The sequence below is a fragment of the Parasteatoda tepidariorum genome, chromosome 1 (assembly GCF_982258835.1).
Source record: "Parasteatoda tepidariorum strain Cologne lab strain chromosome 1, Ptep-v5.0, whole genome shotgun sequence".
Classification (NCBI taxonomy): Eukaryota; Metazoa; Arthropoda; class Arachnida; order Araneae; family Theridiidae; genus Parasteatoda; species Parasteatoda tepidariorum.
Window position 1 is genome coordinate 11,601,274 of NC_141755.1, and position 25,604 is coordinate 11,626,877.

Here is a 25,604-nt window from a genome sequence, read left to right on the forward strand (position 1 = left end):
ATGTGTGGTAATAAGAACTATAATTTTGAAAACCTAAATTTCCGGTAAACCCTTACCAAGTAAATGGTTTAAATACCGTATATTTTGATTTTATTACCAGAATTACGTTTTTTTGTCAGAAATGTTCTCTACGATGCAATACGGTAATTTTACCAGAATTTTTGTCTCTTTGAAGATAAGACAAATTAGGGGTAAACAATTATTAGTGCTTCTTTTAGACGTATTTTTTTTCTGACAAACCATACATGTTACCCTTTTCTCTATTTATGTAAATTCTCTCGTTTGAAAAAGTTTTCAAATAATTCATTTTTTTTCTGCATCTTAAGATTAAATGGTCTGTAAGACAATTTCATTGCCGGAAATATTTACACTCTGATTATTCCCGGGCATATTGCCAACATCTATTGTCTTTTAAATGTAGGGTAAGACAATAAGAAAATTCTAAGTGATAAATGGTTTGGAAATTTCTTTGTAGGGCTTGTCATTGTGTTATTGAGCTCATCTTTCTAAAAGTTTCATTGAGGTCGCTTATAAGTATTTACCAGCCAATTTAATAATTTTACTAACTATTCAAAAGGGTTTCGAACTCCAAATAATATATATATTATATATATATATATATATACTTCAGTTCTGTTTTGAACCCTAGCTGTGTTAAATACAGTCTTCAAATTCGTTAGAAAATTAAAGAAATTTTCAATGGGGAAGAAGCATTGAGAGCATTTTAGATGTCATTTCAACTTGAGGGTTCTCATAACCTGTGTGGTCCAGATAAAAAAATCAAAGGTTACCGCTGTCCGAGTTATTTCAGGAGAGCAGTATCATTTTCTCTCCTTTCTTTATAAAGAGCAAGGTGTCTGGAGAAAGATTGATTCTTCAGTAGTGAAATAGCTAAACACTATTTTTAGTTATGAATAAGGCAAAAATTTACATGCTTTAAAAATGGTGAAAAGTTGAAATTTTTCCCCTTGCAATTTAAAGCAGAAAAAGTTTTTTTTTTCTTCAAATTTAGAAAAAGTAGTGTCCTGTTTGAAGAGATAGAAAATAACGTCTCAGGGCCAAAATGACTGTCCCTGTCCGGTTACTAGAGTGTCCGCTTTACGGAGAATGTACATAATGGTCTAGTCATAGAAGATTCCCGGGGAATTAAAAACATGTCAGTATTGAAAGGCGTCCGTTTTGCAGGAAAGTCCTTAACAGAATGTTTCACTGTATATATATATATACTGAAAATAAAAAAAATTATTTCCTATGTTTTACGAGAGATATTTCTCATTGCTTATTTTGGTGCGTGCAATATTAAAAAGCACTCCTTTTGCCGATATAATCGTATGAGCTGATGAAGACATTTTATCTTTTCATTGTTTCTTTTTTGTTTTAACTTATATATATATATATATATATATATATATATATATATATATATACTCTCGCATATACACCCGTGAAAGAGTATGACATAGAATATACTATGTCATACTCTTTCATAATTTCATTTTTTAATTAAAATGAGGCAATATCCCGATAATGTTGTAAGAATTAAATATAAATTGTAAGAAAAATATAGACAGGGAAATTTAATGGGTATTTCTTTTTTCGTATTTGTATTTTCTACATTACATGGATTTAAAGATCGAAAGTGTCTCATAAACTTTGTTTTATTGCATTAGCTGTAATGAAATGTTTATTACTTCAAATCAATATTTTAATTTTTAAGTAAAAGATATTATGTTGAAAGTATTGTAAAATTTAAATTTGTCTTAGAAAGAGATTGGCATGAATAAAGAGATAACGGGTATCCCTTTTTACTTGTTTATGTTTTTACATTAGAAAGAAACAATATCATCACAGGATTCTAAGACTTAAGTTTAAATTGTAAATAACATAGACATGAAAAAGTGGATAACGAATTTTTCTTTTATGTTTGTATTTTTACATTCTATGAACAAAGAGATCAAAATTTTCGAGTATAATTTATTTGTTTTATTGTATTATCTGTATTAAAAGGCTTTTTTTTTCTTCAAATAAATTTTATTGAAAAAAGACGTTAAACCGAAAATGCTGTAAAAATTAAATAGAAATTGTAAAAAAAACAAAACATTGACGTGAAAAAAAAGTGATATTGGGTATAGCTATTGGATTGGGTATGGTTATAGACATTGGATAAAAAAAATAATATTGGGTTTGGGGCTTTTCATACGTGGTTATATTTTTATATTAGAAAGCGACGTTTTCCCTTAAATGATGTAAAACTTATCAATATTCATTTAATAAACTTTTGATAGAAATTGAAATAATGACGAATTTGATTATTATTCATTTTACAAGCAGAGAAATTAAATTCATCAGCATTTTTATGCCACTCACAATTTATTTAATAAAAAATATTATTACACAAAGTATACCAATAATTGATGTTATAAGTAAATTAATTAAATTTAATAAATTTCATATTCTTTTAGTTGCATAGTATTTTTTTTTACTTTCTATAAATAATACTTTTGAAAGAATAAATTGTTTAATATTTTTTTTTTTACTTTAAGAAGATTGCTTTTAATTAGTTTAGTTAATAAAAGACAGTTTCTCAGAGAAAAGAGTGGTTATGAAAGATTATTACAAAACTATTCGATAAATAGGGCAAATATTTTTAATATTTAATTATAAATTCCTTGAGAAATTCGTCAGATCTTTTAAAATTGAAATTGCCTGCTCTTTTTTAATTTTAGTAATACATGATAAAATTTAAGAATATTTGGTGGTATTAAAGCTGATTAACCTTACCTCGTGTGTAAAGTTTAATTAAAATTGAAAAGTTAAACAAAAGTACAGCAGACATTCTTTTAAATTTCTTTTAAAAAAACGCAGCTATTTTTTTATTTCCTAGTTTTACATTTTATTTTTCGACTTCTTGGCGTGTCCAAAAACCAACTCTTAGAAATGTTTTCAAAAACTCCAAATACCTGAAAAGAAATCCCTGATTTTATAAGATGCATTACTATTGTAAAATCTATATTAGATTTAAATTTAAAGACGTTTTTCATACTTCAATATCTATAAATCAATAAAAATATTATCGATTAATAAATTGTTACAAAATAGCTCCAAAACTTTTTAAAAACAGCTGAATCGAATTACCGAAGGATACATTTTAACCGTTTTCAAATTTTCTTAACTTTGTGGCAATGTAAAAAATTTTGTTCAGTTTACACATATTAAAATATAGAAATTCTAAAATAACTACAAATTCCTTTCTCCCTCCCCCCCCCCCCAAAAAAAAAAAACACTAAGAGAGAGAACAAGTGACTGGTGCTTGGAATAAAGAGAGATGGGTAAATGTAATAACGTGCTTACCTTATTTGATGAACATAGTGATCTGAATATATTTGAACATATTTGAAAAAATCCATGATCTGAACATATTTGAAAAAACATGCACATAAATATCATTGTAAATATTTTTAATGATATTTGTGTCGTATTTGACACAACGTATCAACCATTTTACAATAGCAGGAGGAAAATAAATTTAATAAACTTTTAAAATGTAGAAACATTATACTAAGTATAACTATAATTTCTTTTGAATATTAAAGAATTATATGCTATAGTTGGATTCGAATATTGTAAACATTATCATTAAATTAATTAAAACGATTTTGTCTCGACTGCGTATAATGTTAAAGCTCACAACTGTCCTGCTATTCTTGCTAATGATTCGGAAGATTTTGATTGTACTTTCGTCTTTCCTCTCATAAATGTTAATTAGAGCCCCAAATTGTAGTAAAAATTTATCTTACATCTTATAAAGAAAGAGAGCTAGTGTTGTACTTACAATAGACCACCTATATCTTGATCCAGTGTATTAGGGCCACTTCACAGAGACATTTTGCATACAAAATGTGTGTGTCTGCATTTTTCATTTCATTTTTGACAATGATGTTAAAGCTATGCATGAGGGGGGGGGTCACAACAGAATATCCTACAAAATTGAATTCTTTATTATGAATATAAAAGCTTGCCCCTTTTTTTTATTTCCGAGAGAAAGTAAAGTTAAACAATAATATCGGTTAAGTTCTATTTCTTTCCGGTGTTTAAAATATGATGGGATGATTTGATTCTTAATGGCAGAGTCTCTACATTTCTTTAAGATCGATATGCGAATAGTTATATCAGCGGATGTTGAAAAGGTACTCATTTTCAAAGGACGCCGTTCTGCCAAATGGCTTTGCTGCACATTCAAAAACGTATTTTATTTTAGTATGCAGCTGATTTGTTTCATCTAATCATTAAAACACTTGTTCGACTTCAGTAAATAAATTTCAGTGTCGTAAATTTAAAGCAACATAAATTTTTTACAATAATATTATTAGCACCATGACTAAAATAAAATTTAGATGATTATGTTTTGAACAGAGTGGTCTTTATGTGGCTTGAAATTTAATTTATATATAGCCCACGTTTCTCGCTTTTTTGTTGCAAAAATAATTCTCAATATAGTGACAATAAAGAAGGGTTAATATTACTTATTAATATATTTTTTTATCGTAAATATTTTCCTCCACACTATGTTGCGTTTATTTTGTTTGTTTGCTACCAATCATTATAAATGTGTTGCTACTAATCAGAGTAAGTTTTTTACTAGTTCATGAGAATGCATAGTTGAAGAATCTTTATGCCATGAAAATTTTGATTTTGCAATTTTTTTTTCATGAGTGATATAACATAATTAAAAAAAGGATATATATATATACACTACCTTACGAAGACGCAAAATAACCTTCAGTTTTTGACATTTTTTAAAAATTTCTCAAGAAATACTTAAATAATTATTTTGTAACTTTAGAGTTGTTTAGTTCATGCAACGTTTTATACTTAGATATTAGATATAAAACTTCCAGAGGCTTGGGAGACCTACAATAAATTACAACCGAAAACAAGTATTTTTGAACACCCTATGCCCGAAAATTAAGCAATAAGCTTATATCAATTACTTAAAATTTTATTTTCAATAACTGCATAAAATTTCGTGAAACTAGCATAAATATTTCTATGGATATGAACATTTTTATGAAAAACTTATTTCTTTTTCTTTTGTTTTGCTGTATGTACTACGTATTGCTTTTGCTGTAACTTGCAGAATATTTAATGGAATTAAGCAAATTTTTTTTATTTAACTTAAAGTTAATTACACAATGATTGATTAAATATTTTAAAAAAATTCGCTAAAAACTGCACAAGATATGAGTATTTAAAGTAGTTTTTTTTTATCCTGCACAAGAGCAGAAAATTTTCGTCAGAATTATTTTCTTCATAATTTTGTAGTGAATCGTATTTGGCCACTAACGAAAATGCTTGATTTAAATATCTAAAAAATTTAAAAAGTTTCAGGAAATTTTCTAAATAGTTTTTGCACTTTTTAAAAGAAAGCTTAAAACGATAAAGGGCATTCCACAAATTTCATTTTGTACTATTAAACAATATTTATTAAAAATGAGATATGAACAAACGATGCACTCTTAATTCCATAGAGGAACCCTAACTCCATGAGAAAAACTGCACTAAGTTTTAAATAAGACTTCCTACTAGTTTCTCAACAATTAAATAATTTTGATTTTAAAATTAAAATACTTGTTGAAAAGTTAACTATATATTGGTATCATTCTTCCAACTTTGCTTATTTCTTCAACAATCAAGAACTTTTAAGTAAATAAAGAAAAGATGCAAAACAACAATGATTGTTTCATTGTTCTCTATTACAATTTAATTAATTAAGAAAATATATTCGTTATTGTTTTAATTTCCCCATAGTCAGACAGTACAAATTAGTTTTTAGCAGATGTATTAAATCTTTTATGTTATCAGCAAAACTCATGCACGAACGTTAAATGAAAATGGCAGAAAAAAGAAACTTGAATAAATCTTCATCATCTGAAAATTCTGGTGATGAACTGAATCTGACAGATGATAACATCACATCTGAAAAAGATTTCATGGATGCTGTAGCTGTAGGGTTTGATGCAAATGTGCCCGAATTAAGCAGGGAAATTTCTGAAATAATTCATGGTATCATACACGAAACTGAAGTCCAACAAGAGGTTGCTACTAATGAAATTGAAGTTATAGAAATCTCGTCTGCCAGGTTGTACATAATTATTTGAGTTGGTCACTGCACAAATCGATTAAGGCTGTTTTTCGAAGGCTCCGTCGTAATATGAAATGATACTTTTATGAGAATAATATGCTATTTTTATAACAGCTGTTGAGTTTGCAACTGTTACTCATGACTGTTAGGTCAAGTTTAGTCTATCTAAAGCCAGCGCTGTCTACGCTTATTTTGAAAATGGCTCAAAACTTTCGATATGGAGAAAGGCCACATTTTTGTGAAAATGAAAAGCGTTTGTGGTTTAATTTTTTTAAATATTTTAAAACTTACTCCAATGCTCCCTTACTGATTCCAATGCTCCTTTAAAACTGAGAATAAAATAGCAATTTTTTAGTGTGGTGAAAAAATGTCTCCAAATCAGCGCTTTTTAAAACAGTTTAGTAACTTTTGAAATATTTAAGTTATTTGTCTGTTTTAAGCCCAGATAATATGCCAGTGAGAATATTTATATAGTTTAAAATCATCGCATTGCTTCAAGTGTAAGGCACTTAAACTATGGCTTTTTTTTATTTTCCTTGACGACAAAGCTTCGAAAAACAGAATTAACTCCGAATGACAAAATGAGGAGAAATGCAATGAAAAAATATATACTTTTTTCCCCAATTTTATTTTACTATATAAATTCAAATATACATTGTAGAATATGTAAATACAGGCATATCTTTCAGCTAAGGGTTTATAAGCATTTTAATAAATAGCAAATTATTAATCCGCTGTAATGTTACAATTTGTATATGACTGGGGATATTTGCTGATAATTATTCATAAAACTGAATTTTTCCGTTCGGTTGAGACATTATGGCATAGTGGTAAAGACACTGAGCTGTTAATGTAGACGTTTGACGTTCCAGACGATTTAAAATTGTCCCCCAGTGGCTGCTGGAAGATTACTAAGTTTCAGGTCAATGGTACCAGTTAGTCCTGGCAGTAATAGTAGCTAGTGCGCTGACATTTATGTTGCTGGTAATCTTTTTCACCATCTTGCTATTGGTCTCAAAATTGTGGAGTCTCATCTTCCATGATCTTTTCAATCACCAACTGGCTTTTGCGGTGAAACTTAACTTGTTTTTGTCGTCTCTGCAATAACTTTTTATTTGCGATTTATTCATCATTAATGTAAAACCTTTTTTCGTCAATTTAATTTGTTCACAAATTTTTGTAGTAATCGTAAGGTGACCAGGCGTCCTCAAATCTTTTAAACTGCCCTCGAGTTTATTTGATTGCCCTCAAAAACTGATTAAAGTGTAACATCGGGAGCCCCTCTGATATTTGGCGATTTGAAAGCATGCTTACATATATATATATATATATATATATATATATATGAAAATAAACCAAGAACCAATCACATAACGGTAAATAAAAATTGTGGTAACCCGATGCTGACTTCATTAAAAGCAGAGAAAGCAAGAACAGAATATAATGGTAACCAGAAGCTCTGTTACTGCAAAATTTTACAAAAATTTGTCGCCAAACCAAGGGGCCCCGATCCAACACTTTAACTCACAAACTTCTAAGTTCTTAAGAACAGAAAGTGTTCTCTAATTTTAGCAAGTGTCTTCAAATTCCTCGAATTTTACCGAAAGCACGTAATATTTTATTTGATATGCAGTTAAATATATATCTAAAAAATAATTATTAACAAATGTAAATTAATATTTTTCATAAATATATTGATGACCTTAAATCGTTGATTAGTCCTCAAACATGGTTTACAAATCTGGTCACCTTAAGTAATCATGATTAACATAGGGGGAATGGATTTTATAAGGTTTATCATGCACCTGCTTTTTTTCCTTTGTTTTACTTTTAGGACATTTTAAAAGCTGTTCTATATATCTCCAACTTAATCGTCTAAAATTGCTATGGGTTTTCTTATAGTAATTGCGTTATGGTCTGAATTGTCATTGTAATTGCGCTTTAATTAAATGAAGTGGGTTTTGCCTCTTTTTGAACTTTATTCAGTACATTTTAAGCTAATTTACTGGAGACCTTATAATGGTTACTTTTCTGTTTACCACTGAATTTTTTAAAGGTTTGTCTTGAAAGTTTTTTTTTCACTGTAATTAATAGTGATATATTAAATAGTAATTAGTGATATGCGTGATAATAGTAAATAGTGAAATAACATTAAATAGTGATATATTATTTGCATGGATTTTTCTTGAAAGCAACGAAATTCAACATCTCTTTACCACCTATTGCTACTCTGAGTTTAAATTAATTAAATGTTATAATAAAAATGGCTTCAGAAACTAATTATTTATTATTCAATTGCAAAAATATTCCGTTTCGTAGAATTATTCGTTATTATTTATAATATTATTAGGCATATGAAAAGTTTTGTATACATCAAATACTTTTATATTGAAGTTTTAAGTATTTCAAAAAGTGCAACAAATTAATGTATGCAGTTTAAGGCTCATTTACCTAAATTGTTTTATTATTTTCTAAATATTTGTAATTAATCATGAAATAAGAGCATTTAGGGTACTTTGAAAAGAGTCTGATATCTCAGATTAATAAGTACATTAATGTTTTGTTTTAAAATATATTTCTAATGTTATATCGATTTCAACTGCATAATACTACCATAAATATTTCAGCGAGTAGCTCAAAATATGTAGTTATGGTTACAGAAATTTCGAACTGAAATATTTAGGACAAATTTCCATTAATTTCCAATGTTTCATTGATATTTCTATGATACTATATAACTCCCTTTTACGCAGAATTTCAATTAAACATATTTTTTATGCTTTTTCATAATTTGATATTATCTTGGTCGAAATACTAGAAAAATGTTGTATTTAGTGTTTTAATAATTTTTGATTAGGAAATACAGCATGAAACACGTTTTTTTTTTGCGTTAAAGGAAAAATCTACCGATTGTGACTCACTTACAATCAATAATTTTTCATATTTTCACTTACAGTTATTTAGATGCACTTAATCATCATTGAAATTTCTTTTATTTACAAAATCAATTATTCATAAATTCTTGAATAAAAATGAAAAATTATTTTTTTCCAACTATTTTTTGATGATTTTTATATTTTAGTACAAACATAATTCCGATAATCCAACAGATTTTTTAGTAACTATTAAAGTGATTTTTTTAATTAAAAAATACTAAAATTTACTTTTGTTTGTAATTAGAGCTTCAGAAAAAAATATATATAAGGGGCACCGGTGTCTCATTTGCGACGAAGAGATAATTAGTTTCTATTAATAAAATTGAGATTATATATAATTATTTATAAAATGTAAGTTGCTGATAATTATTTCTACAACACATAAATTTTTTTTTTATATGCATCATGCAGGTTTTCGGAAATTTTCTAAGTGTTTTAAAAACTGTACCAATGTATTATTTAATCGCTATCCTTTCACTTTATCGTGTCAAAATTCAAAATGTTTTTTAATTAAAAGGAGGTTATCGTGGTTTGTTTTAAGGTATCAATATAAAATTTATACATTCATTAGTGTTTTTATCAAGCACTGTTTCAGCGTAGACTCAAACTTTTATTTTTGCTTTAGAAAACTGTTCATTTATTAACTATAATATAAAATTTCTTATTAAATTAGATATTAAATAAAATATATTCGTGTTATTTTTTTTTCTTACATCGTGTGTATTTTGGATAGTAAGATTTCAATGTAAAAAAAGGTTTGAAAATAAGCTTTTTTTTTCAATCACGTTTTCATAATAAAAGCAGTTTTAAAAACATATATTTTTGGCTAAACTAAGTTTTCATAGAAAAATATGATTTAAAAGCATATTTAAATATTTATTCATTTTAAAATCAAATTTTATAAACACTGCATTTATCCGTGAGTAGCTAAAATTTCCAAGTAGTATTTTCTTTGTATTGTAATGGAATTAAATAAGATTAACATAATTAAAGAAGGATATCAATCACAATAGAATATGAAATAAAATTTCTTTAATAATGAAACAAAATCTAATTTTTTTTCAAAAATGCTAAATTACAACACTATTTTAAATTTAGAAATTACAACAGAAAATTAATGAATTACAAAATCGTCAAAGAAACTTTTGTCTTTCTAATATTAGCATTTAAAATACAAGAAATTTTATTTTGAATAAAGTATAGTAACAACATACATGGGTTCAATTAATACTTTTATGAGTTGTTTTTCTTCGTTGTTAAATTTTTAACCTATGATAATTTTATAGAATCTACTTGCATAAAAATAGAAAATAAAGCCATTTAGGGAGAAAGTTATTGTGCAAAAAAGCTCTAAAAAATAGGAAGGAAAAACAATTTTTTTGTATAAATATACAAGGTTTTTTAATAAAAAAAAAATGATAAAAAATATTTCATTATAAAACGTAATATTATATTTTATAGCAATTGTGAGTTGCGAACTAGTGCTACTTAAAATAGTGAATGCTAATTAATGCCTGCATAGTCACCATTTTTATGCAAATATCTTCCGTAAAGAAACGTAAAATTTCTAAAGTCAAAATTAAAATCTTTTGAAAGTGACTGAACCATGAAATCATTGTTTTTTTTAAGCATTTCATGAATATCAAAGTTTGCTCCCTCGGGTAAGACATTTTAATTTTTGAAGAAAAAATGTCGAACTCTATGGTCAAGGTGGGATTTAAAGAGAAGTTGTTTAAAAAAAAAATCCTACCTAATTTTGCGCGTCATTTACTTCGTCGCACAAAGTCTTAAATAAATATTTTATAGTGCGAAATTTTTCTCCTTGAAGATGACGATTACACAAAACAAATCAAAATAATTATTGAAACAAATGCATTGATCGTAAAGGATGGATCATTGTAAAAAGGATTTCTAAAAATTGATGAAAAATGTGTCAAAATAGATCCGAAACAAATAATAATCGAATTTGAAAATCCTTTGTTTTCAAAATTGAAGCAGCATATATTCATTTTTGAGCTAAAGTCTTAGTCTCGAAAGTTATAGGAATTTAGAAATGTGTTAGAGAGATGTTCGTTGGCTGCTGGCAAGATTATAACCAAAGACCTTCGGGTTCATACAAGGACGCTATAACCACTGTTATAGTACAACCCAGTCCCGGGAGAGTTAGGAAGATTTATATACTGGACGTCACAATGTCACTTTATGTCATACTAATTTACAATTCCAATGGTATAAGGGTTGCAAATATTTATATACTGGACTCCACAATGTCACTTTATGTCATACTAATTTACAATTTCAATGGTATAAGGGTTGCAAATTGAAAAATAGGGTCCTAATAGCACTAAGCTTGAGATAGATCAAGAGATCTGTAATTTAAACTTAACTTTTTGCTTATTTCGTTATATTTTAGAAGCATTTAAGCAGATGGAATAAATAAAGCTCCCTAACTTTTCCTGGCCTGATTTGTTCAACTATGGTTGCTAGAGCGTCCAACTGCAAACCCGGAGGTCCTTGGCTCGAATCCTGCCAGCAGTCAACGAACATCCTTTTCACACATTTCTCCCTCCACTTCTTTTCTGAGACTATGCACTTTTCTCGAAAATAAATATCACTTTTGAATACATGGAGTTTCCGAATTCGACTATTATTAAATTCAAAGATCTCTTGATTTTTGCTCAATTTTGAAAAACTCTTTTTGACAGTAATTATATCATTCAATGAATTTTTAATTTTTGACTTAAGGTGAACTCTTCTTTTAAGTTAATTACTCCATATGTCATTCATGTCATGGAATTACGACGCGAAATCTTATGTTTTAATTATATGTTGACGTGCGCCTTCCATGTTTTAATTTTGCACTTAACTTTTAAGTAAGTTAAAATTACTTTTAATTAAGTGACACAGAAGCTTTTAAATAAAATATGAGGTGATTTCACATTTAATTTCCCTTTATGAAAATCTCTCAGGATTGATTTGGATGGAATGAGATTTTAACTGCAGTTAATTGTGATTTGTATGATTGTTTAAAATTGTTTTTTATTAATTTATATAAAACAGGTGATGAGATTTAAATCATTCAAAAATAAGTGCGTTTAAAAGTATGGTCTTTTTAAATGTTGGCACTATTATTAGTCCATATATTGTGAAAAAACGGGTTCAAAAATAATTGTAGTATAGTCATATAGTATAAGTGGATACAAAAAAAGATGAGTAATATGATATGTATACCAGTTCCTCAGATCATAGATAAGGTTCTGCGCGTATTGTGTTTGAAACCCTTTTTTTTCCTTTACACATTTGAGCAATAATATATTTAGGAATGCAATAAATCCCACTATAGGATTGCAGAAATCCCGCAATGATTCACAGCATTTCTGCTATTAAAGTAACTGAATTTTCTCGAAAGATTTAAATGAAAAGAAAAATCTTTCTTTAAATCTCATATAATATTTAATATGATTGCTGTGGTCCTATATATTTGCTGTAAGCTAGCAGATCCAAAAAAAGCTATTTAAAGAGAAACATCTAAATTGTTTTCATTTTTACGACACGCACTTGCTGTAGCGCTGCAGCTAACTTATTGTAATTCATTTGTGTCTTTTGAATGATCAGCAATATTTCGTCAACCATTTTTAGTGCTTCTATAAAATATATTTTTTATGATTCAAAATCAATTGTTTCTTAATGAAAGAAGCTATTTTAACCAGAGAGTATTCTTCATCTATCCTAAGAAACAAGCAAACCCTACAGGAAGTCTTGCTGTTTTCTTCTGACGTGATACCAGTACGCGACTATTTTTTTTCTCCAGTCTTACCTCTTTAATACATTATTCCATTGAATTATGCGTGATGGATCCTCAGGGAGTTTAAGTTTAAACATCTTAATTTCAGAATGCAAGTTACTTCTTCCAGTGCAAGTTACTTCTCATAGTGCAGCCAAAAGCCTCCATTTTGCAAACGAATATTTCGACATCGAAAACAAATAATTATATTAAAAAATAAGTCGAAAAATGATATTAAAAATAGAAATCAATATAAGCGAATCTTCTATCGGAAGTTGATACAACTTCTGCAAATACTGTCCCTTATCCCTGAGATCGTGAAACATGGTCGAGACTAAAATCAATATGATTCAATAAGTAAGGTATTTAGTAAGCGATTACGTATTTTGAAGCAAATTGTCATAGCTTAATAGATTAAGCGATCAGACACAAGGCTAAATATACATCGACTAAGTTTTAATATTTAAGATACTTCAATCTATATTAAAGATACTTCATTCTATCGCAGCCCTCAAGATGACAGTGAAGGTACGCCATCAGAAAGTCTTGATAACATAAAGATTATTTATGAGTTTCCGGATGAAGATTGTGAAGCGCAGCCATGTTTAGACTTGCCAGGAAGCAGTGACAGCATTGAACATTCAAGCCACAAGGAGACTGAGCCAAAGGCCACAGAATCAAGAAACTTTTCAAGCCAAGCTGAATGTGACAACGTTTTTGAAAAGGAAGCTAACTTTATTTCGCCCGACTCAAGCTCAAACGGCTCTGAGTTCGATGAACCAGATAGTCAAATGAGTTTAGAAATAATTGTTCATAATCACGCAATGGGTTACGTATCACCTGATGGATCTGTTTGCTGCTGTTCAAGCGGTAATCTAGCGGATGTTGAGGACAATATAGAATGCTCCAGAAGTGTTTCAGAACATCCAAACCTCCTCGCCGAGAACGAAAGAAATCCAGTAATAAACAATACCTCTAGTACTTGCAATATATCAGAATCGAGTGAGCCAGAATTAATGGGATTAGCTGCTAAGAAAGAACAAGAAACTCAAAAGCATTCCAATTCATCGAAAGAAATATATACACCAGTTGTCTTATCAGACAATATTCAAACGCCGGATCCTTCACCAATGCCATCAACAAGTAAGCACGAATGGAACAGGTTTGACAATTCTGTGGACACCAACAACAGAAGAAAAATAAGATCTGATGTTGCAAGAAACAAAAAACGACAATGTCGCGTTTGTAAGAAGAAGCTAGATTTGACAGCAATAACCTGTCGCTGTGGTGGACTGTTTTGTGCCAAACACAGATATGACAGAGAACATGGTTGCACATTTGACTATAAGTCTATGGGAGCAGAGAAAATACGCAAGGAAAACCCTAAAGTAACTGCTGAAAAAGTTACTAAGTTATAAACACGAAGAAGAATAAAATTAAATTTAGTTAGTTTACTTGGCAATGCAAAATACTTTTTAAGGAAAAGGTTTCAAAATGGACTAAAATTTTAAAGAATCTTTATATTTTTACACATCCCTACAGTTGTTTTTAATTTTATGTATGATGTAAAATATTTTGAGAAGTTACTTTCATTATTTTTTTTAACATTATTTTCGTCGAATTTATTTTTAGTTATTTCGCAGAAATTCATATTCTTATGAACCTGATCACTAAGTTCAAGTCACCATAAATTCTCTAATTTTAAAGTTTCGAAAAATATGAGAGGGATTGACGTATTTAAATCTTTCAGGGGGAGCATAGAATTTATATGGAATTATTTTCAGATTGCCCTAGATGATTGGAGAAGTGAAAAATGATCCCAATTCCATTTTATTTCCATAGTGTGAGTGACATTATGAATGGAGGGGATATGCATATCGATTATTGTTAAGATTTGGAGGGGAAAGTAAGGTTAAAAGGAATTTTCGAAATTTCGGGAAAAAGAAATGCATTTGAGTAACAATTTTTCTTCGTGAACTTTTGTACCATTTCTATATATATTCTTTGATTGCTCTCGTTCTTAGCTGGCTGATCGTGGTGAGGTTATCTATCTTCATACAATTTCTTGTGCCAGAAAAAAAACATTAGCTCTTAAGTGGTGTTTTTTTACCATACTGTGCCTATAGCTTTAAAATTGAAAAAGAACTAATTTCTCTTTTGAAGAAAAAATAAATTTAGAAAGCACGGATGAGAAGGTTTTCGTCCTGGCACTACATTGCTCTATCTGTAACTTTATTTTTTTTAAATATTTCTTTTAATTATGCTTTAAAAAAACTTCCAATCGATTCAACTTGTATATTGACGTGACTTTTATTTACACTTTTTGAAGCAAGTTTAGAAATAGAATATTCGATTCTCATCCTAGAAAATTGCATAGATAACAACTGTGGTCAGTTAGTCAAATTTTCATTTTGTGATATAGCCAAGTTAACTGTTAACCGAGCTTATAGTCAAGATGTAAACATTTTCCTCAAAAAAGTCATTTGCTCTGAATATAAACAAAAACCTGCGTGCGAAGAAGTTTTTACTTATCAGGCCTGTAATTAACAAACATTCAAAACCAAACATTTAAAAGGCTCCATCCTATCCCTGTAGCATATTTGCAATATCGTGATCAAAGATCTGTTGATATGGTGCTATTGAATCCTTTCCGCTATTATAAAGAGAAGATAGAAGTTTTCTCTTTTAGACAATAACAATTTTGAATGTGTAGATTTATTCAACTTGTAGTCCTTACCCTAGTATACTTATTTGATATTTAACATCTGAGCATTTAATTACAAAATTTTTCAAAGAAAGTTCAAATAACGTTAGTCATATTCTCTTTACTCCCGCTACCTTTAAAAACTTTCTAGTTCCGAAAAAAAAAATATCTATATGGGTGATTCTTTTAAAACATGACAATTCGGACCAAAAAATTTCTTCAAATTTAAAGTCTTCAAAATAATCTAAATTTTTTTTTGAATACTTCTTTAGTTACATTTATTAATATCTTACAGACAGCAGTGTAATTTATTGACATTTGCTCTAGAAAAAAATATTAAATAGAAATTCACCAAATCTTGAATGCCAGGAAAATGACTTATTAGCTGAGAAGTTTAAAAAACAGCCATTTTAAGTTAATAATGAGTAACCTTAAGCCTTTATGTTAGATGGACCATAAATTGATTAAATTAATTCTTTTTATCCACTGTAGAAAGAATCAATTTTTTTTGTTGTTGCTGATATGTACAGAATAAAATTGTGTATAATAATCAATCATTAAATAAATAAATAACTGATTACATCCAACCATATTACAATCATACATAAACTTGGTATTAGGTTAATATTTGCTTTTCCTCCTTACAGTATTATTTTAATTTTATAATCGTCGTTGAACAGCCGACCAAATTTTGCGTTTACGTCTTCTATTGTTCAGCTCCGTAGCCTTGTGATTTGAAAGCAATCTAGAAGACAAGTGAATTCCTAGATCAAGTATTGGGAGAAATTAGCCTTAGTGGAGGATTTTTTGATGAAAGTATCCTTTATTTGCTTTACATGCAGAGGAAAACCACGAAAACCTTCCATGGTTATCCTACCGGCAAGGGGACTCGATCCCACGATCCGTCTACTACTGAGGATATTTTATGTCAGCACTGTGGTCAGTGCAAGCCGGATGCGGAATTCGTATCCACCAGCAATCACTGGTATTCGAACACGGTTCATCTTATTGGAAGGCGAACTCTCTATCCCCTGAACCATCACAGCTCCGAGCATGCAACTGTCATTTGTTTTAACGGCATGTTTAAATGCAATTAAATTAAATTATTAAATAAAATTTGTCTAAAATATAAACAATCAACGTCCACCCCAGTGGTCTGCGATAAAATTATCAGACGTTGACCGGTGTGTGGCGATCAAAGGGTTGGGGAACACTGGTATAGTGAGTCCACACTTTCCTGCAGGAGAAAAATTAAAAAGAATGAAAGCATGGACAAACACTGCTAAAAGTGAAAATGCTAAAAATAAAAACCCTCCGTACTTTGCATAACCTTATGAATTCTGATTTTTTGAATGTGTGTTCTATTCTCTGCAAAACTATTTTAAAGGGAAAATAACTTTATTTTGAGGAGAAATATCTTTAACTCATTTTTGGACGGAAAAAAATTGCAATTTCTGTAAGAAAAAGTGAACAAACTTTGCGCAAAATACTGATAGAGAGTTACAGAAAATAATATATTTAACTATATTTAAAAAATGCGTAAATGTCTCTTTTTTTAAGAAAATAAGCAGAATAACAGACAATTAGACCACAAAGTGTTACTTTTATTATGTTTTATATAAATTACTAGGAGGCTTCGCCCCCTGCTCGCTGACGCTCGCCAAACCCCCGGAACTGCTTTCGCAGTTCATTTCGGATTGCTTCGCAATCCGATGCTCACTTTGCTCGCTCATTGGATACGTTCTTAACGCTTAGCTTTTGTATACTTTTTTGAACACTGAAGTTCCGAAAACTTTTCACTGTAGAAAATTCTAAACCTGTGCATTTCAATATTAATTTGAAAATGCAAACAGTTCACATATTTTTCTTAATCACACTATTCTAAATATTTCAGTTGCTGAGAAAAGTAACTTTTGTAAGTTTTGTTTTAAAGTCTTTCCCACCAGAGGGCTAAAACCATGTGTTGTAAAACAACATGAAATAGTACTGAACGCCGGATGTAAAGCATCGGCTTCGATGAAGATAATTTTGTGAGAATTTTTTTGATAATTCGGTGAAAATTCACCCGATTAGACATATGATATGCTCACTACGTGCTCTTGCGCGCCGAAGCCAATCAATTAAAAATGAAAACTGTTGCCAACGCGAGAAAAGAAATATCATCGGTTTTATTGATACATACGTATTAGCGTTTTGTATAATATAGATATTAAAAATTTGAACTTATTAAAATATTACTACTGCATCAACACTGTATTCAAATAAAAGCCAAATATTCAAATATTAGTCAACATTGGATATTTTAATTAACGTAAAAAAATTAAAATTTCTACAATAAACAGAGTTTTTCATCTTACAACTAGAATTATTAATATTTTGGATAAGCTCAGTGAAAGAAAGATTAATTTGATGTTTTATTTCGAATTCAGGAAAGAAACTATGTTTGGGTGCAAAAAATAATTAGATTAGCATAATGAATTTATTAAAACACGCTTTTTCGAAAATTAAGTTTAGGCGTGGCGAAAAAAAGCTACAATGAGTAAATTTTTAAATTTATAATCACCAACGAGGCTTTATTTCTGTTAAATAAAGTATTAACGACCAATTATATTGAGTGTTTGCGTTGCAAGTAGAAATTAATGATAGAAATAAAGAGAATTAAATTTTTATCAATGTTTCTCTTGGGATTTCTGAAATAATGGATTTATTGATTTGTGTGTTTACTGTTCGAATCTAGGATTTATTGTTTTGAAAAAAAAATAACGTTGCCTTAAGTAAGAGTGCTTATAAATGTAATTAAATGAAGCTACTGAATAAATCACAAAAATTCCAATTAGAATTTTTATTATTTATTTTAAAATGTATGTGCAGTTAAGATTTATGAATATGGATTGTGTGTTTGGTACACAATTTTCGGAAAAAGCTGTTGTTTATTTCAGAATAATCATCTCAGAACTCTCTTTAGTCAAATTCCTTTCTTTCTTTTTTAAAAGTATTTGCTGTAAACATTTGTGAATAGAGGTTAAATATTTGGGGAAAACTGCTGTTAATTTCAGAACAGCCAATTCAATTCTACAGTAATTCATTTTTTTTCCTTGAGGCCAATCAAGATTAACGGTATGATGCATACAACTTGCACCTCTCTATATTAAAAAATCGTAAAAGCCACCTGTGAAGATATTTCGGGTGTTCAAATTAACATTACATTTTGTTTTATTGCCTAAAATTTTTTAAAGAAATAGATACTTGAAATTAATAAAGCGTGTGAAAAAACGTACAATGTAATTGTAAATTCACTGTTAGAATTTTCACTCTGAAATTACGGTAAAATAACCGACAGCTGTATTTCCATCCAATTAAACAAAATAGAGAACATTTTTTACCATTACGGTTTTGAAACCGTTTACTACTAGTAGGGTTAAAAAATCATGAATGTAAATCCTTTACGGATTCTTAACCATTTACAACGAGCATGGTTTTAAAACCGTAAATAAGAAGATAAACTGGACATTGAAGCCACGATTTTGGATAGGTAATGGACATTGGAGTTAGGCTGTGGTTGAGTTGTGTTTTATCAAATGAGTCGTGGAATTAGGTTTAATTAGCTTACCTGGTTGTTTCACCTATCATGTGAGACGGGAAATACTTCATTTTTTTGTATTAAACAGCTTCACACATAGATAGCGCACATAGATAGCGATGCTGCCATCTATGGTTGATGAGAGTATCGTATTATAATAGTCTAGGGTCACAAATAGGGAAGTGCAAAACAATGGAAACTGTGTGTATTGAAGGGAATGAAATTGAAGGGAACGCTTGTACACGAATCCCGGTTTTGTCGGTCCTCAGAGTGTTAGGTTAGCCTTCTCAGCTATACTACGTACCCAGCTGCATGGAACTAATTGGCTTCATTAGGTGGTCCTAGTTGGTTCAATAAAATTCTGGCTGTTTAACCGTATTCAGTGAAAGTAGTTAATAAACTGTTTTTCACATAGTTAACTTTTTGAATACCATCTTATTAATGGTTATTTGACTTTTGTTTGAATATGGTAAAATAACACTTAATTAAATTGTATTTAACCATTTTTTCTGAGAAATTTCTATCAGTGTTAAACTTGTTGGAAAAAATATCATACCCCGCTCTGGTTACCCGACGACCTGCACGCAAGCTTTAATTTGCAAACATCAGCATGATATTATTTATTAATCGGTTAAATTTTCTTCATCTACATTCTAGTTTTTTCTTCTTCTTTTATACGAAAACAAATATAATTTTGTTCTTATAAGTCTGGTACAATTTTATATAAGAGAGAAATATCGAACTTTGTTTTAAGTATTGTGTGAATTATTTCTTAATAACTTACGTCGCGAATCTAAGTATTGTCGAAATGCCAAACAGTTTTGGACGATGTGGGAGCATATGTTTCTTAAAAAAGAACATTGAACTACAGTAGGGAACCGATTATCTGGAACGATCGGGACCATCTCTATTCCGAATAACTGATTTTTCCGGTTTTCTGAATCGCTACAAAAAGCCGTTTTTTTTATTGTTAATCCAAACTAAAAAAAAATAATAAAAAAAATTGGAAATAATCTTAAAAAGAAGGAAAAACGATGAAGTAATACACTAATGATTATTTCCAAAATGATGGTTAGGTAAACATCTCTCAAAAAAGAAAGAAAAATCCTAAAATCTTATGAGGAAAAAAAAATTTTTTTTTTAAACGACGGGAAAATTTATCGAATTTTGTTCCGGTTTTTTGGTTTTCCGGTTTTCTGATTTCCGGATAACGGGCTCTGTACTGCTATGTTTCAGTACCTGAAGAGCGAGCGCAGCTATCTATAAGGGACTCCGAATACTGTCTCGGGGAGTGAAGAGTTGTGGATGGTGGGCTACATTGAAAATATAAAACATCAGTTTTAATACCTTATATTTATTATTTATTTTTAGGCAAAACTTTCTATTGTAAAATCTGTTGTTTGGTAACTTTAAACTTAATAAATATTGTTATTAACGATTTAATCAATTAAGATATTAATTAAAGCAATAGGATTAAAGACTGGAGTTTTTTTCTTCCTAAAATTGAAACGAAATGCATAAAGTGCTCGATCTTGCGATCTAAATGCATAAACAATGTCGCGATAGTTAAGTGTGGCAACAATTAAATGAAAAAAATATAAAACTATGCACATTTTATTTACAAGATAGTAAGAATTTTAGTAGACAGACATATTGTAATATCAGGCCTTCTTTATTTACGAGATACTATTTGATTTCCTTTTATGGTTAGGTTAGCCTTAAAAATTACATTTCAAAATAAATGTGTCCTCAAACCCAAATATGCTATTTACATTTCACCCTTTTTTTCGAAAAAAATTAATTATAAAGTGTATTTTTTTCGTTACTTCTTTTAATTTCATTACCTTTTTTATGTCACTTTTTTTTTTAATTACGTTGCTTCATTTTCTGCTATTTTTTTTTCTCGTCGGCTGCTTTATTTCGGCATTTTTATTAGATTTGATGCATTATGCTTTGCCTACGAATATAACTTGTGCTAGGGGCTTATGGCCCCTGGCTCACTATCGCTTGTGTCCACCCCCGGTAAAGCTTTAACAGCTCGTTTCGGATCGCTTTGAGCGCTCACCAGGTACTAAAACAAAGTAGTTTAGTACTCTTTTTTAGGCAATATACATAGACTGACATTTAGATAATATTCAGTCAATAAACTTATATGTCCTTAGTTATTGAAAGCAATTATTCACACAATTGTTAAAATAAATATGGAAAATATACTGACGTACACTGCCCTGCAATATAGGAAGAGACACTTTGAGATTTGACAATTTTTTAAAATTTCTTAAGAAATACTTAAAGGATTATTTTACAGTTTAGAGATGTTTAGTTCGTGCAATTTTTCATACTTAGCAATAAGATTTTAAGCTTTTAGTTGTTTGGGAGACCAACAAGAAACTACGAAAGAAAACAAGTATTTTTGAGCACCTTATGCCAGAAAAATTAGCAATAAGCTTGTAACTTGTATCGATTACTTTAATTATTAATTGGAATAATTGTGTAAAATTTCGCAAACCTTGACTACATATTTATAGGTATATGGACATTTTTATAAAAAACTAATTTTTTTACCTTACGTTTTTTTTCCACAGCTTAATAAATAATCAATGGAATTAAACAATATTTTTGGATCAATTTAAACTTAATAATAAAATTATTTATTACAATTTTAAAAAAAATCGTTAAAAACTGCGTAAGATTTAAACTTAAGTTAGCTCTTTTATACTGCGCATGATCAGAAGAAAATTTAAAAATAATTTTTCTTAATTTTGTAGTGAATACTTTAAAATTTAAAATGTTTCAAGAAATTTTTAAATAGTTTTTGTACTTTTTAAAAGAAAGCTCAGTACTATCTGGGGTTTTCTACAAATTCTATTTTGTTTCATTGAACAAAACTTAACAACAAATAATAATAACTTACAATAATCACCGGAAACCAAAATGTGATGGTACGAGGAAAAAAGCATACTTTTATGGGGGATGATCCCTCATAATGCCAGTCCCATATTTAATAAATCTGGTTTAATAGTGCAAAATGAAATTTTGGGAAAACCCCTGATCGTTTGGAGCTTTCTTTAAAAAGCAGAAAAATTACTTAGAAAGTTACTTGAAACTTTTTAAGATATTTATTTCAAAGTTTTTTTTATTAGTCGCCAAATACGATTTACTAAAAATCTTAGACAAATTATTTTGTTTTAACATGACCAGTATAAAAGAATTACCTAAACTACTTATATCTTGCACAGTTTTTAACGATTTTTTTAAAATTTTAAATAAATAATTTTGTAATTAATTTCAAATTGCTCCAAAAATATTGTTTGATTAAATCGAATATTTATAAAGTTATAAAAAAAACGCAAGGGAAAAAAAATTAGTTTCTTAAATAAAAGTCCAGATCTCCATAAATATTTACTCTATATTTACGAAATTTTCTGCAGTTATTAAAAATAACAACTAAAGTAACCGATACAAGGTACAAGCTTATTGCTTAATTTTCTGGCATAGGTTGTTCAAAAATACTTATCTTCTTTTGTAATTTATTGTCAGTCTCCCAATTCTCTCAAAGCTTTAAATTTTATTGCTAAATATCAAAAATCACACGAATTTAACATCTCTAATGTTATGAAATAATCCTTCCAGCATTTCGTGAGAAATTAAAAAAAAATTCAGAAACTCAAGGTGTTTCTTCCGTTGCAGTCGGATAATATACATACTGTCTCACTGAGTAAAAATAAATTCTTTCATAAAATAAATTTAGACCAAAAAAAAAACTTATCTTATTTTTAAATAATATTATGCAACTTATAACTTGCAACTTACAACGGATTCATGGTAGATATCAAAAACTTAAATTTAGCTCAATATTTATATGTTTTTTCCTTTATATATTTTTGTCTCTAAAAAAATAAAAATTGCCTGCAATTGTTTACAATCGGGAGTTCTTCCTGCGTTTGGCTATTTGAAAATGAACCAAGATATATGAAAACACACATATAGCGCTAAACAAAAGTTGGGGTAACACGAAGGTGACGTCATTAAATAACATGGTTAGGCAAAATCATTACACCTAGAGCCCCTGAATTAGACTAGTATAGTAATAATCCTAGTATAGTAGTCTTAATTACAGCAACTAAATCATCATTGGACACTTTGCAATGAAAAATGTCTATGCTGATGCTTAATATCCGTCTGTAGTAACTAACAAACTAAGCGTTAGCATCAGCATATCTTTTCTAATATAGGTTTGTATGATATTATTTGTAAAAAATATATATAAATAGGCAGGCTATACGATAAGCAGAGAGCTCGCCGCACTTAACTATACTCAATACTCAATAAATAGATAGGTTTTGTTTCCATCTTTTTACTACTTTGCTCTTTCAAACTTTATTGCTCAGTTAGTTTTATTAGTTATTTTGGTTGCATTTAAAATTAGTCAAATAAAAATAGTTGATAAAACTTATGACCTGCATTTGTACTATAACATTACAATAAGTAAACGATGTTAACTTCATCGATGCTTTAACATCAAACGATGTTACATAAAATGTGTCATATATATCCCAAATACTTTAATATAACACCCGTTTTATATTCCTTATCAGTTTCTTTCCATAAAAAAATCTATGCTATTTTTAATGGAGCTATGACGCTGTCGGTGCCACTGTTAAAAAATAAATCCAGCCTTTTTTGCGAGGTTACATTAAAAACTTATTAATAGAAATTATAGAAATTTTGATCGTAGCTTTGAATTATATAGTTGATAAATTTTCAGTGCATCATATATTTTTACAAAGCATAGTTACGAATTTCAAAATTCATCAAAATTAAATTTATTTAATCGAATTTCGAAGTTTTGTTTTTTAGAGATCCATGCAGATTTTTATCAATAAAACATTTTAAATTTATTCTACGATTTTTTTTCTTCAAAAAAATATTTTATTATCTTGCAAATTTTTAAACTGTTTTTGAAAAAAAAAATCATTTTAAATCTGAAACATTTAGCCAAGGAAAATTTTTAAGTTTATCACATTTATAATGCATATAGAAGTTAGGATGGAGTGACAACTCCAAACCAAACATATTTCCCGTAACATCTTGAAACATTCATTATGATCGCTCATCATTGATTCATCCCATAGTTTATTGGTTACCACCTACCGTCATGGGAAGAGATAGATAATGTATAAACAAGGAAATTTGTTTCTGTTCCAGCTAAAGTGGACGGTGAAAATGGTTTTATCCATCAAGAGGGCTGGTTTATCGAATTCGGCAGATGTTGTTTGCTTATCAGAAAAGGAGCACTTTACTTTATCGATATTTCATAGACATTTCCAAGAGAAACCTCCTGTCTTTTATTCTTCCTTATAACCATGTGACATTTTCGCTATTCAGTGACAGTCATTGTAGGAAGAGCCAAAGCGATATAAAAAAATAAAAAAAAGGAAACATGTACCAGCAGGATGAGAAAAAAGAAAGAACGTAAACCTAAGTGCCCGTGTCCGTGGTGTGTATTTTATGAGTACATAAAAAAGGGATACAGATACAAATAAAGGAAAATATCTTAGTTTCAAGTCATAGGATAATTTGAAAGATATCATTATCTGAGAAACTAAGGGTAAATGCTTGTTGCTCGCTTCTACATCATTTTTATGGTGTATAATAAACTGCACTGTAAATTTCTGAAACGTGCAAGAACATAATATCGTTAATGGCACTGGTTATCAAATGGTGTACCGCAGACTCCTAAGGTTCCGTAAATTGGGACTTTTTTTAATACTTCGTTTGGGACTTTTTTTTAAAAACTATAATAGGTTGTTTATTTAACATTATGGTTATTTTTTTGAAATTAAATTATTTGTGTAAAATTGCAATAAAAAGAAAGATCAAATTTCAGAATATTATTTTTCATAATAACAATATATTCGATAAATTACAAAGAGGATTGTATTACAAATTATTGTAGGAAATTACAAATGATTGTATCAGTATTTCTTATCAAACTTTGAAATTCAAAATAAAATAAATTCAAGAATAAAAATTATTTTTCTCTGATAAGCATTCTCAGAATTTATAACAATTATTTTTTGGAAGCCATAATTCAGGTAATTCTAATCAATTTCTTTTTTTACTGTAAGAGCTAGTTGACTTAACTTAGACAGCAAAAACATCAGACTTAAATACAGTAGCTGCTGCAGACTTGAGAACTCAAATGCCTAACGTAAAACCTAATTTTGAAGTTGTTGAGTTTTTATTGTTCAATTGTTGAAGCAATTTATTTTTATTGTTTGTAAGGAATTTATAACAATTTATTGTACCTAATTTATTGAAGTAATGAAATAATTTTGTTCACATTAAATATTTCTGAATTAATTTGGAGTTTTTCTTTTAGTTCGATCATTTTCTATGAAAGCTATTGAACGTTTTTTAAAAGTCAGGGTTCGGTCAAAAGAAGTTCGATCATT

At 29.0% G+C, this 25,604-nt stretch overlaps 2 protein-coding genes across 2 annotated transcripts in view; both read left to right on the forward strand.

The window, feature by feature from the left end:
- Window positions 1-25,604, forward strand: part of DopEcR (G-protein coupled receptor DopEcR) — a 52,069-nt gene that overhangs the window by 7,417 nt on the left and 19,048 nt on the right. The window lies entirely within an intron of this gene.
- Window positions 5,887-15,825, forward strand: LOC107457227 (uncharacterized). Its single transcript, XM_071180195.2, has 2 exons — window positions 5,887-6,139; window positions 13,371-15,825. Exons 1-2 carry the CDS (start codon window positions 5,892-5,894, stop codon window positions 14,278-14,280), a joined length of 1,158 nt encoding a protein of 385 aa, XP_071036296.2. The 5' UTR covers window positions 5,887-5,891; the 3' UTR covers window positions 14,281-15,825.

Bases quoted from the DNA above. Each gene is read 5' to 3' on its own strand.
- LOC107457227 (XM_071180195.2), top strand. From the start codon at position 5,892: ATGGCAGAAAAAAGAAACTTGAATAAATCTTCATCATCTGAAAATTCT. The intron at 6,140-13,370 runs GTTGTACATAAT...ATTCTATCGCAG, and splicing joins ATAGAAATCTCGTCTGCCAG to CCCTCAAGATGACAGTGAAG.